A 10731-nucleotide genomic window follows, 5' to 3' on the forward strand; every position below is an offset into this window, starting at 1 on the left:
CTCTGGTAGCCCCTTTTGATATATAAACTCATAATAAATTGCACCGGCACAATTCTGTGGCATGCTGGTGGCACAGAGGAAACACATGGAAATGATGGATGGAGCACTGAAACTTTTCAGACACTCACCCCCAGTCACAGATCTGGTTTGAATCCATCATGGTTCTTTAACTCACTTTGTCACCTCAGTTCAGACCCAGCAACATGCAAATCAGTCTTGACCCTGTGTCTCATGGGAATAGTCCAGCCCGAACTGCCAAGCCAGGTCTTCCCTGAACTGGAAGTCCTGGGACCGGTTTTAGGGTAACACCCCTGATAAGCTAGGCTAGAATGAATCCAGTGGCAAAGTAAGCAAGGGACCCACGTCTGGGCATACCCTGCCTTCTTAGGGCAAACAACTCACCCCAAGTCACAGATCTGGGTGGGTGAAGCAAGCCTTCAACCACCAGGCTAGCTTGAACCCAGTGGCAAAGTGAGCAAGTGACCCACGACTGGGCATACCCTGCCAACTTAGGGCGAACAAAGCAAACAAAAGAAGATGATGGACGGAGAGCTGAAACTTTTCAGACACTCCCCCCAGTCACAGATCTGGGTTGAATCCATCATCGTTCTTTAGTTCCCTTTGCCACCTCAGTTCAGACTCAGCAATATGCAAATCAGTCCTGACCCTGTGCCTCATGGGAACAGTCCAGCCTGAACTGCCAAGCCTTCTCTGGACAGGAAACAAGCCTAGCTGATGATGGCGACACCCCTCATCAGCTAGGCTAGCTTGAATCCAGTGGCAAAGTGAAGAAGGGACCCACGTCTGGGTATACCCTGCCAACTTACTGTGAACAAAGCCAACACACAGAGATGATGGATGGAGCGCTAAAGGTGGAGTAGAGTCTAACACGTGGTTCTCTTTCAGCCCCATCTCTTCCACAAAGTATAGCTCCAAGAAGGGTTGCTTTTTCAGAGCATGCACACTGATGCCTGTGCCCATGCCTGTGTACTAACATAAGATGACAGTAAGAATGATGTGTAGCAATTAGGTGTGAAAGCAGAAGCAGCCTCCTGCAGGAAGTCTAATGGCAGTATCACAGAAGCTTCCTACTCAGTTATTGGTTAGACAGGTCCCAATGCGACAATCAACACAACAGACAATGGCAGATGTTATATCCTAAGGTTTACATGTATATGTGAATCAGCCTAGGTCCTCAGCAGACGTGAGTTTGGACCTCGGAACCAGGTCAGTTTGAATATCAGACGGGTCTTCTATGGGCTCTTAGGTTTGCGACCATTGAAGCATGGCGCTGTCGGTCAATGGTAGCCAAGCGCCCCCCACCCACCTTCAAAGTTTAGACCGCTGCTGGAGTAAAGGATATGCCATATTTTCTCTGCCCAGCTGTCCTTACCGCTCCACCTCAAGCAGAATGTATGTCTTTTACTGATAGAAATAGTGATCGTGATTAAGTAAAGCTATTTTGTATTAAATAAATGCAGAAAAATCAGCACATTATAAACCCTGACAACAGAATCCTGCCTTTCTAATTTACTATTTTTTTTAGAACTGTGAACACATTACAGAATTAAAACATTGCCTACTGTTAACAAGACCAAAGGTGGCAGGAAAATGGGATTTCCACCGCAGAAGCACCAACGGAGAATTGGAAACAACTGAGTCTAGCGAGTATAGATTAAAAATAAATTCGGGCTTAAGTCTCGAATGAAATAACGTCTGGTAAGTACTCAATTTTAGTTGTCATAGTAATGTGCATCCTGTGTGCTTCTGGTGTAAACAGCTCATATGCTGCGTATATCTTGGACGTATGTGTTTTTCTTCCCCATTAGTTTCTGGTGCAACAATGTTTTATTTGTGCAACACACAATATACTATATACTACTTATACTAGGTGTCCCTAGTATAAGTGTACATGGTAGAGGCACAGAGTGTCTCTACCATGTAGAGTGTGGGAAAACATGAGTTTCCCCACACATTTTCCACAGTTCTCGTTTATGACAACATTTTTTTAAGAGTGCTTCGACGAAGTAAAGTTTTAAATGATCCTTCTGCTCACTTCAAGTGACATCATCGGTCCAGCCCGTCACTGACTATCTTATCTGGTGAAGTCTCCAACCCGACCCTCTCAGTCCATGTCACTAGCTCTCTCTCTTTCTCCTCGTCCTGCTACCTCGGGGCCATTCACTACTAACCCACTTATCCGGGCCAGGTTGTGGGCGGTACTAGAGGACATGGGTGTCCCTGGAGACATTCTCCAGATTCTTATCAGACTCCACACAGATAATTATGCCCGGGTAAGATACGGAAAGGGAGGCAGGCTCACAGATAGGTTCCCTGTCCAACGCGGGGTAAGACAGGGATGCATGCTGGCGCCGACCTTGTTTTGTTTATTTACGAACGGGGTGATAGAGCACCTGTGCAGAATCCCCAATATTGATGCGCCCCAATTGAACAGCAGATGGGTGCCGGCGATTATGTTCGCGGATGACACCCTGCTGCTGTCAAAAACACCAATGGGGCTACAAAGGATCCTGGATGGATTCCTGGACTTTTGTAATAAAAGGGGATTAGAAATAAACCCAGTGAAGACTAAATTTATGATCCTGAGCCATAAGCATAAAAGTTGCCCAAACCCACGCCTGGGGTCAACATCTCTGGAGAGAGTTCAAGTGATTGAGTATCTGGGCATAACACTCAATCAAAATTTAACCTGGTTGCCACACAAAACAAAAGCCACCACCAAATTAATCCAGAGGGCGGGTGCAATCACAAGAATCGCAAAAAAATCCCCCCTTCGTCCATTGGCACCCGCAATACAAATTTACAAGGCCCAAGCACGAGGAGGCATTACTTATGGGGCCGAACTATGGGGACACACACCGCTTCATTCTATACAAGTGGCCGAGAACAATTTTATTAGACACTTGACGGCCCTTCCTTTGAGCACCCCACTACTCCCGCTGAGAATGGACTTGGCATTGCGCCCAATCACCGAAGAACTGAGCCTCAAACCCTTGACTTATTGGAGGCGCTTGTGGAGTAGCCAAGATTTGGGCCACTATAGAAGTGAATTACAGGAGCTCCTCAGATCGATACAAGTGTCCAAAATTCAATGGCTCAAGTATATTAGAGACATGTGTATGACCCTTGGAGTCCCAGAGCTTTGGAATAACCCTGAACTAATGTCGGCAAGGCTTCCCCGGAAAGCACTCGCTAAACTTTTCTATGATTTTATGCTGCAAAGTTCTATTAGTTCAATCCGGGATGGCTCTCTAACTGATACATTCGCCAAAGTAAAAGACTTCGTTTCGAACATGTCCTTGATGTAATGTCTCCTGTGCACGTAAGAAAAATCTTTTTACAATGGAGATATGGCTCTCTACCTCTGAGGTCGCTCACCAAAAACTGGTAACCAAGACTCACCTAACTGCCCTGCGTGTAATTACAAGCTAGAAAGTGACATACACGTGGTCTTATTTTGCAAAGCCTATTGCAAAATTAGGACCTACTGGCTCGTCCCCTACCTAAGGAACTTGGGCTTTCGAACCTATGCCCCAGCTTACAGAGTCCTTAAAACTGACCTTGCATCTCCAACAGTGTTTGTAATGGCGAAATTTCTGACGGCAATGTGGAGAGTACGAGCAAGAATTATAAAGGATTCTACCGTGTCATGATTAATTTGTCCCTAATCTAGTTTAAAAATGTACTTTGAAACCTAGAAAATGATTTTATGGATTTTAAAATTAATGAATTTTTCTTATTATACAATTTTATTGTCAATGGTTAATGTTTGTTTACCTGTACATCTTTTATGATCTTAACGATCGAAATAAAGATTATTTGACCTTGACTAACCCACTTATTTCCAATGGCTCCCCCTGCAGGCGTCCGCGTGACCTACACATCTTTTAGTCACTTGCTGTTTCCTGATGTCGCCTCCTGCTTCCTCAGTCTGTCACTGGCTGCGTTTGAAAGCATCTGCGTGCCCTTCTGTACCACCTGTTCTTTAACTTCCCATGATCCGTTAATGCAGATTTCCAGTCGTACTCTTTCTGCCCTTGCACTCCAACTCCCTGCCACTGGCAGTCTCTTCCTGCCCTTCTGTCTATGTTTGTCCTTCCACCCAAACATAGACCCTGTCAATGGGTGTCACTGCCCGACCTCCCCTTTCACTAGCTGTCTCGGTTTACTTCATGCACCGCCAATCCCTACTACTGGGTGCGTTAGCTACACTACACCTGTCTTTCAAACACTCTAAACCCTGTCAATTGCTGTATATCAACATTATTTGTTTGGCTTCCCTTCTACACAGTCCTTTCCTCTGACTGTGGTCTCTTTACATCCTAACCAAGGCCACTGGAATTATGCAGGAGAGTACCAGAAACGTGCAGCATGGTTCACTAAATTATGCAGCAATAAGAGGCAAATGATGTGGTATTTTGCGGCACATTGTGTGATAGTATTACTTTATTATGTTGCCATTTTCACACAGGTTTAACACTGTGGGAGCAAAAGCCTCACTCCATTGGTACCAGTTTAACCCCAAAAATATAGCATTAAACAACCAAAAAGTTACCACCCAACATTTACAAAAGTCCTTCCACTGCACTGTAACATTTAGCACCGTTTTATTAACTGTTGATCCATTTGCACAAGAATCAAAATTATGTTTTTATTAAAATCTGCAGAATAAACAGCAGATGAATTATGTAGTGAATTCATAATTATGCGGGCTATGTGGCAGCCGCAAAAATCGCATAATTTCAGTTGGCCTGATCATAACCACCTCACACACTCCCACAGCACCAAACACACAGCAGATAAGACTACAAAGAATAGAAAATGCATAACAAAGCACAGATCTATTGAATGTACCAATACTTGTTTAATATTTTATGTCTGAGATTCAAAGCCCAGCATGCAAACTACTATTTGAAACAACAACAAAAAGTACCGGTGACTGAAGGCATCATTTGTAATGTGGGGCCACTTGGCAGCACGGCTACCTCACAAATGCCACATGCCGTCTTAAGCTCACTGAACAGGATGAGATCTAATGCCTGGGTTGCCACATATACATAATGCGTAAGGATGCTTATATTGCATGCATACTGAATACGGTATATGCAGATCAAGTACTGGTGGCTGCAGGTTCAAATGCTGTTCTGGTGCCATTAGCATTAAAGGCCAGAGGAAAGCCCGCCAAGCCGTGTTTGAAAGTACTCCACACCAACAGCAGAGGACGGACGAGCTTTGCTGCGTGCGCTCTGATGCAAGCCTTGGTCCGCAGACAAGTTCCACAAAGTATGGTGAAATAATATCTGGCACCCCGAGCCCGAGGACAGAGCAGCACTGCGGGGGATGCACGCGGACAGCTTGTTTACTCAGCGTGGGAACGGCTTCTTGCACAGCTTTATCTCTGGATATCAGGCTGCCGTCGGAATAACTCAGCCTCACATCCTAAAAGGCAATTTGCAAAGTAATCAGAGGATTGATGGGAAAACCCACGAACTAGCAAAGTTCATGAGAAACTCCTCTTTAGCCTCTGTTGTTCTACAGCTTCAAACAGTTAACTTTCAGAAATCCAAGTTAAAAAAAACACTATCTTGATCGGCCAGATTTCGTGTATTGGTGCGAACAACAAGGGACGTTTATTCTCAAAAGTAATTGAGTAGAAAAGTATTGAAACTTCAAATCACCCCACATTTGAGTCTATAAAATGAAATGGAACTAACACTTATGGTTATTTCCTGGAACACAAAAAAAAAAATAACTGGATAGGCAAAGTAAACACACAGGGGAAGGGGAAACCTGCAGCAAAGTTATTCTTTCATGGCCGCAATCGAGCGTACCGCAGCGCTAGACTAGACCAACACACAAAGTAATGCATTGCTGTGTTGTTTGCATTTGTATAGCGCCTACCACAGTTTGTGCGGTCGTTCCGTAGCGCTTTAGGATGAGAGAGTACCCTATGTAGTAGGCAAGGGCTCACTGTGCAGCCTTACAACGAGAACACGCTGCTCATTTTAGAGCTGCGCTAGTGATAGTCCCCCCAGAATACTTAAACAAACTCGCTGAACTGCACCGAGCCGCGTGCTCATTCATTCATTCACTCTCAGTGCTCGCCCCTCTGTACTCACAGTCTCTGAACACCATGGCGGGGTCTCTGTGGGGAAGCACCTGGGCCACTACCAGCTGCAGGGACTCCAGCGTCCGGTCCATCTCGCTGCTGCGCGCTCCCGCGCAGTGTCCTCATGCCTGGGTCCCTCCACTTCTGGGCTGAATTTGTGCAGTTCATTGATGCTCCGGATTACCAAGGAATCCCTTTTAACATCTGCCAATCAGACATCGTCCGGAATCTAAAGAGCCCCCAGGGGTCCCCTTCCCCGCTCGCTTATCTTTGTTGTGCGCGGAGCTAATTAGCTCTCGGGCCGGCTGACAGGCTCGCTCCTACCGCTCCCTCCCGTTGAACACACCCACCCACCGGCCCGCAGCAGCTAATCATGTGAAAGGCATTCATCCCTCGCTCCCTCAGACTTTCCCCGAGTGTGCAGAAGCCGGAGCTCTGCTCGCTTGAGTTGAAATAAGAACACAATAAGAGCAAGTTCTGCCTCTTGACGGTCCGTTGCTATTGAAACAATAACTCGAGCTGTGAGTGGTTGCGAAATATGTGACGGAAGGGACAGAGGATGTTTACAGAACTCTGCCCCAAACACTTATCTACTAATAAAACCATTCTATTCAGCAAGCCTACACGTGACTCTCTTTGACGCATTCATTTTAAGACTCATAAGAAGACGAAGTACACCACATTTTCTGATATTCTGCTCTTGTGATATCCCAAGCGATATGACGCATGCACATAGCTTGCTCCCTGGAGTAGGGTTCGTTGCCAATTAAACAACCTGTCGCCATATTATGAGAGTGCATCTGGGGCTCAGGGAGCTGTTAGCCCCCCTGCTGCACAGAGGCGCACATTTGACAAATTCACGATCGTATGAGGGTGTGGTCCTAGTCAAATGGGGGTACACCTTTGCCTCTGCCCCCTAATAATAATGCTGATGCGGGAACAAAATGATTCTTGAATGGAACCACACAGGAACGTGCACGCAATCTGTGTGACATCAGAGGGTGAATTTTGGGAAGGCATTCCTGGGACCCCAGGTACACCCTCTGCAGAGCAGTGAAGTAGCGCACAATCTGCAGGGAGATCTCGACTCCATAATCAAACTCAGCCTGTGTGCCAGGGTCCAGCGCTTATTCTGAGCCGTGGGGCCCACTGGCACTCATTTTTGGGGACTGGCTCTTAATTTTCCTCATTAGACAGTGACCACGAGCATGTGAGGGAAAACGCACAAAGGGGAAATAAGTAGGAAAAGAAAGACGGGCAAAACGTGGCAAAGGGAGATAGCAGGGCACTGTAGAGTGAGGTAAAGGGACAAGGAGTGTCTGATAGTGGACAGAAGAGGCATGAGGGCGACTCAGGACCACACTGCCTTGGTTTTGAGCGTGCTGACATTCAAAAGCACAGGCCGCAGGTTTCTATGCAGAGCCTTGGCCACCATCAAATTACAAATTAAGCACTGTATGAAATCTGCAGTCAAAGTCAGACCAGCATGATCAAACCACTGGTCAGTACGGGCGGAGCTTGGTCAGTAAGATTAGGGGGTTGTGAGCTTCAGGTTTATCATCAACCATGCTGGCATGTCATGTTAAAATATATTATTAGAGAAGCAGTACAGAAGGTGAGATTAAGGGGTGGCGGAAAGGGAACGGAGTGCAGATAGTAACTAGTATTTAAAAAACAATATTTTGTAAAATAACCAACATTTTCTGTGTGTGTGTGTTTGTTTTTATGTAAAAACCCCAGAAGAAATCTGACTCACTCCTCACCATACCGCACTGAAAAGAACTGTACTCAACTACTTACTATAGAATACATTTATAAGGGGGAAGGGGGGGGGTCGGGGTGGTACACCCCAAACCTCCCCATTAAGCTACACACCTGCTGGTCAGTCTGTTATTGCAAGGCTTTTTGTCACTGCAGGACACCTCTTTGTTATTGCAGCACTGTCCCCAGCTTGCACCTGGGCTGGTGACAGCATTTCATGCACACTGATACAGTCTGTGCTGTGAGTGCCCAATGAGGGTGTGCTGCGACACAGAACAGTAACCCTGTGCAAACGGGCCAGGGCAATTTAGTATTTTTGGGGATTCTATTGTCAGGACAACTAGAATGGGTGGTGTGGTAGTAGGGTGACCAGGCGTCCCTGATTTGCTGTGACAATCCCGATTTTTCAAAACACACAAGGTGATGGACGGAATGTTGTACATTGGCAAAACATTCACCCCCAGTCACAGATCTGGGTTTAATCCATCGTTTTTTGCTCACCACGCCACAACAGTTCAGACATGGCCATATGCAAATCAGTCTTCATCCTGTGCCTCATGAGAACAGTCCAGCCCAAACTGCCAAGCCATGTCTTCCCTGGACCGGAATCAAGCATCCTAGGACCGGTTTCTGGCTATCAGCCATCATCAGCCAGGATAGCTTGACTCCAGTAGCGTAGTGAGCACTTGACCCACATCTGGGCATACCCTTCCCAAATAGGGCGAACAGCAAAACGCACAAGGTAATGGACGGAATGTTGCACATTGGCAAAACATTCACCCCCGGTCACAGATCTGGGTTTAATCCATCGTTATTTTGCTCACCACGCCACCCCAGTTCAGACATGGCCATATGCAAATCAGTCTTGACCATGTGCCTCATGGTAACAGTCCAGCCCGAACTGCCGAGCCATGACTCCAGTGGCGTAGTGAGCATGGGACCCGTCTGGACATACCCTTCCCACATAGGGCGAACAGCAAAACACACAAGGTGATGGACGGAATGTTGCACATTGGCAAAACATTCACCCTCAGTCACAGTTCTGGGTTTAATCCATCGTTATTTTGCTCGCCACCCCAGTTCAGACATGGCCATATGCAAATCAGTCTTGACCCTGTGCCTCATGGGAACAGTCCAGCCCGAAATGCCAAGCCCAATTTTTCACCAGCTGTCCCAACAGAGTTTGGGAAAGTTAGCTCATGTCCTGGTTTTTAGAGAGGATAGAATGAAAACAGAGGGAGAGAGATTTTTATGTGCTCAAAGGCAGGACGAATTGGCAGTTCTTACCAGAACACAATTTAATAAACACCAATGAGGGTAGATTTAAAAGTTTCTTTTAATTTATTTCCTTAGTACCTCTTGTCCGTGTTTCTATGTTGATGCTCGCTGTCATTTAAGTCATTTTGTGCCCCTCGGCTGATGTAACAGAGTAGTCTTTCTTCTATGTTTCCTAAATATCCTGGTATTTGGTATTTAAAATCTGCTCACCCTATGAGGGAGGTGTGTTTGAGGGAGTGTGTGCATATATACACATAGAGTGACATAGCTATAGTGCCATGGGCCCTAATGCAATTAAATAAAATAGCCCCTAAGTTATTGTCGATAATAAAATATAGCCATAATTGGAGTCCTGTGGGCCCCTCACACTTCCTGGGCCCTAGTACCACTACACCGGCAGCACTAATGACAGCTATGTGTATGTATTTAGGCATGCATGAGTGTTTCATTCACTTTGGGATGGTGTGAATTTATTTTACCAATGTATACTGCATGTACATCCCTGATACACAGTAGTAAGTTTGTTACCCCCCTCCAGATAAGACTATTATCTTTGCACAAGCATTGTGAATTCAAGGGACCCTTGTTTAAATGGTGCAGGGTTCATGATTTGTGAGGAAGTACATCTCCCAAATGCAACCACAAGAAGTTTTCCTGACTTCTTGTGCCTCCGCTTAGGCGCTTATTTTTCTGACTCTGGTCTCAAGTTCTTATGTGTAATGAATCACATAAGTCATGTAAGATACAGCTACAGTGGTGATATGAACGAGGCACGGCTTCAGCAAATCTGCTGGAATATTCCAGGGAGTTACAATAAAAGTCACTGTGATTATGCAAATATTTCTATGTATGATTTCCACTTACATATAGATAACACTTGCCAACAGCTATTGAATAATTTGCAAAGTATAAAAAATTGTTTCTTGTTTAAACAGAACAAAAGTTACTTAAACACCTGCCATAAGTAGTGAAACTCATTGACATTGAAGTTAACTGGTCACTTTCGATCTCTAAATTGCTGCATTCAGATATTAACCAGGTAATAATGAGATGAAACTATTGCCCATACATTAGCAATGTCTAAAAATGATGTACAGAGGAAGGGATTTTATTTGTAGCATAACAACCTTTACATACTTTAAGGTCATTTAAGTAGCTGGATGTATGAGTCCCATGGGTATTAATATTCTTGAACAAGAATGTAATTCCCAAAATATCGACTACAAAAATATAGTGAAGATTAGTATATAGATTTATTCTTCTTAACCCCACATACATGTACCTTGACACTATATATATATATATATATATATATATATATATATATATATATATATATATATATGCAGCTCCTTCCTGTACCTCATTTCGGCGAACACGGAATCAATGGACCACCAGACAGCTTTGAAATAGCAGGTACGTTTATTTTCCTTTTCTCCTCACGCCTCACGCCTCACATTATATATATAAAACCTACTGGCGGTCGGTTGTTATAGTTAGGAACTAGTTGCCATGGGAAAATGGCAACATTCTATTTCCAATAACTTTGGCGCCGATTGACA

At 44.9% G+C, this 10731-nt stretch overlaps 1 protein-coding gene across 1 annotated transcript in view; it reads right to left on the reverse strand.

Annotated features, from left to right (window-relative positions):
- Positions 1-6546, reverse strand: part of LIX1 (limb and CNS expressed 1) — an 888093-nt gene extending 881547 nt beyond the window's left edge. Inside the window, exon 1 of the mRNA XM_078677347.1 lies at positions 6141-6546. Within this exon, the coding sequence (XP_078533473.1) occupies positions 6141-6222 (82 nt within the window). The 5' untranslated portion in view covers positions 6223-6546. The remainder of the gene's footprint in view (positions 1-6140) is intronic.
- Between the last annotated feature and the right edge of the window lie 4185 nt (positions 6547-10731).

Source organism: Lissotriton helveticus, chromosome 2_1 (assembly GCF_964261635.1).
Source record: "Lissotriton helveticus chromosome 2_1, aLisHel1.1, whole genome shotgun sequence".
NCBI classification, from domain to species: domain Eukaryota; kingdom Metazoa; phylum Chordata; class Amphibia; order Caudata; family Salamandridae; genus Lissotriton; species Lissotriton helveticus.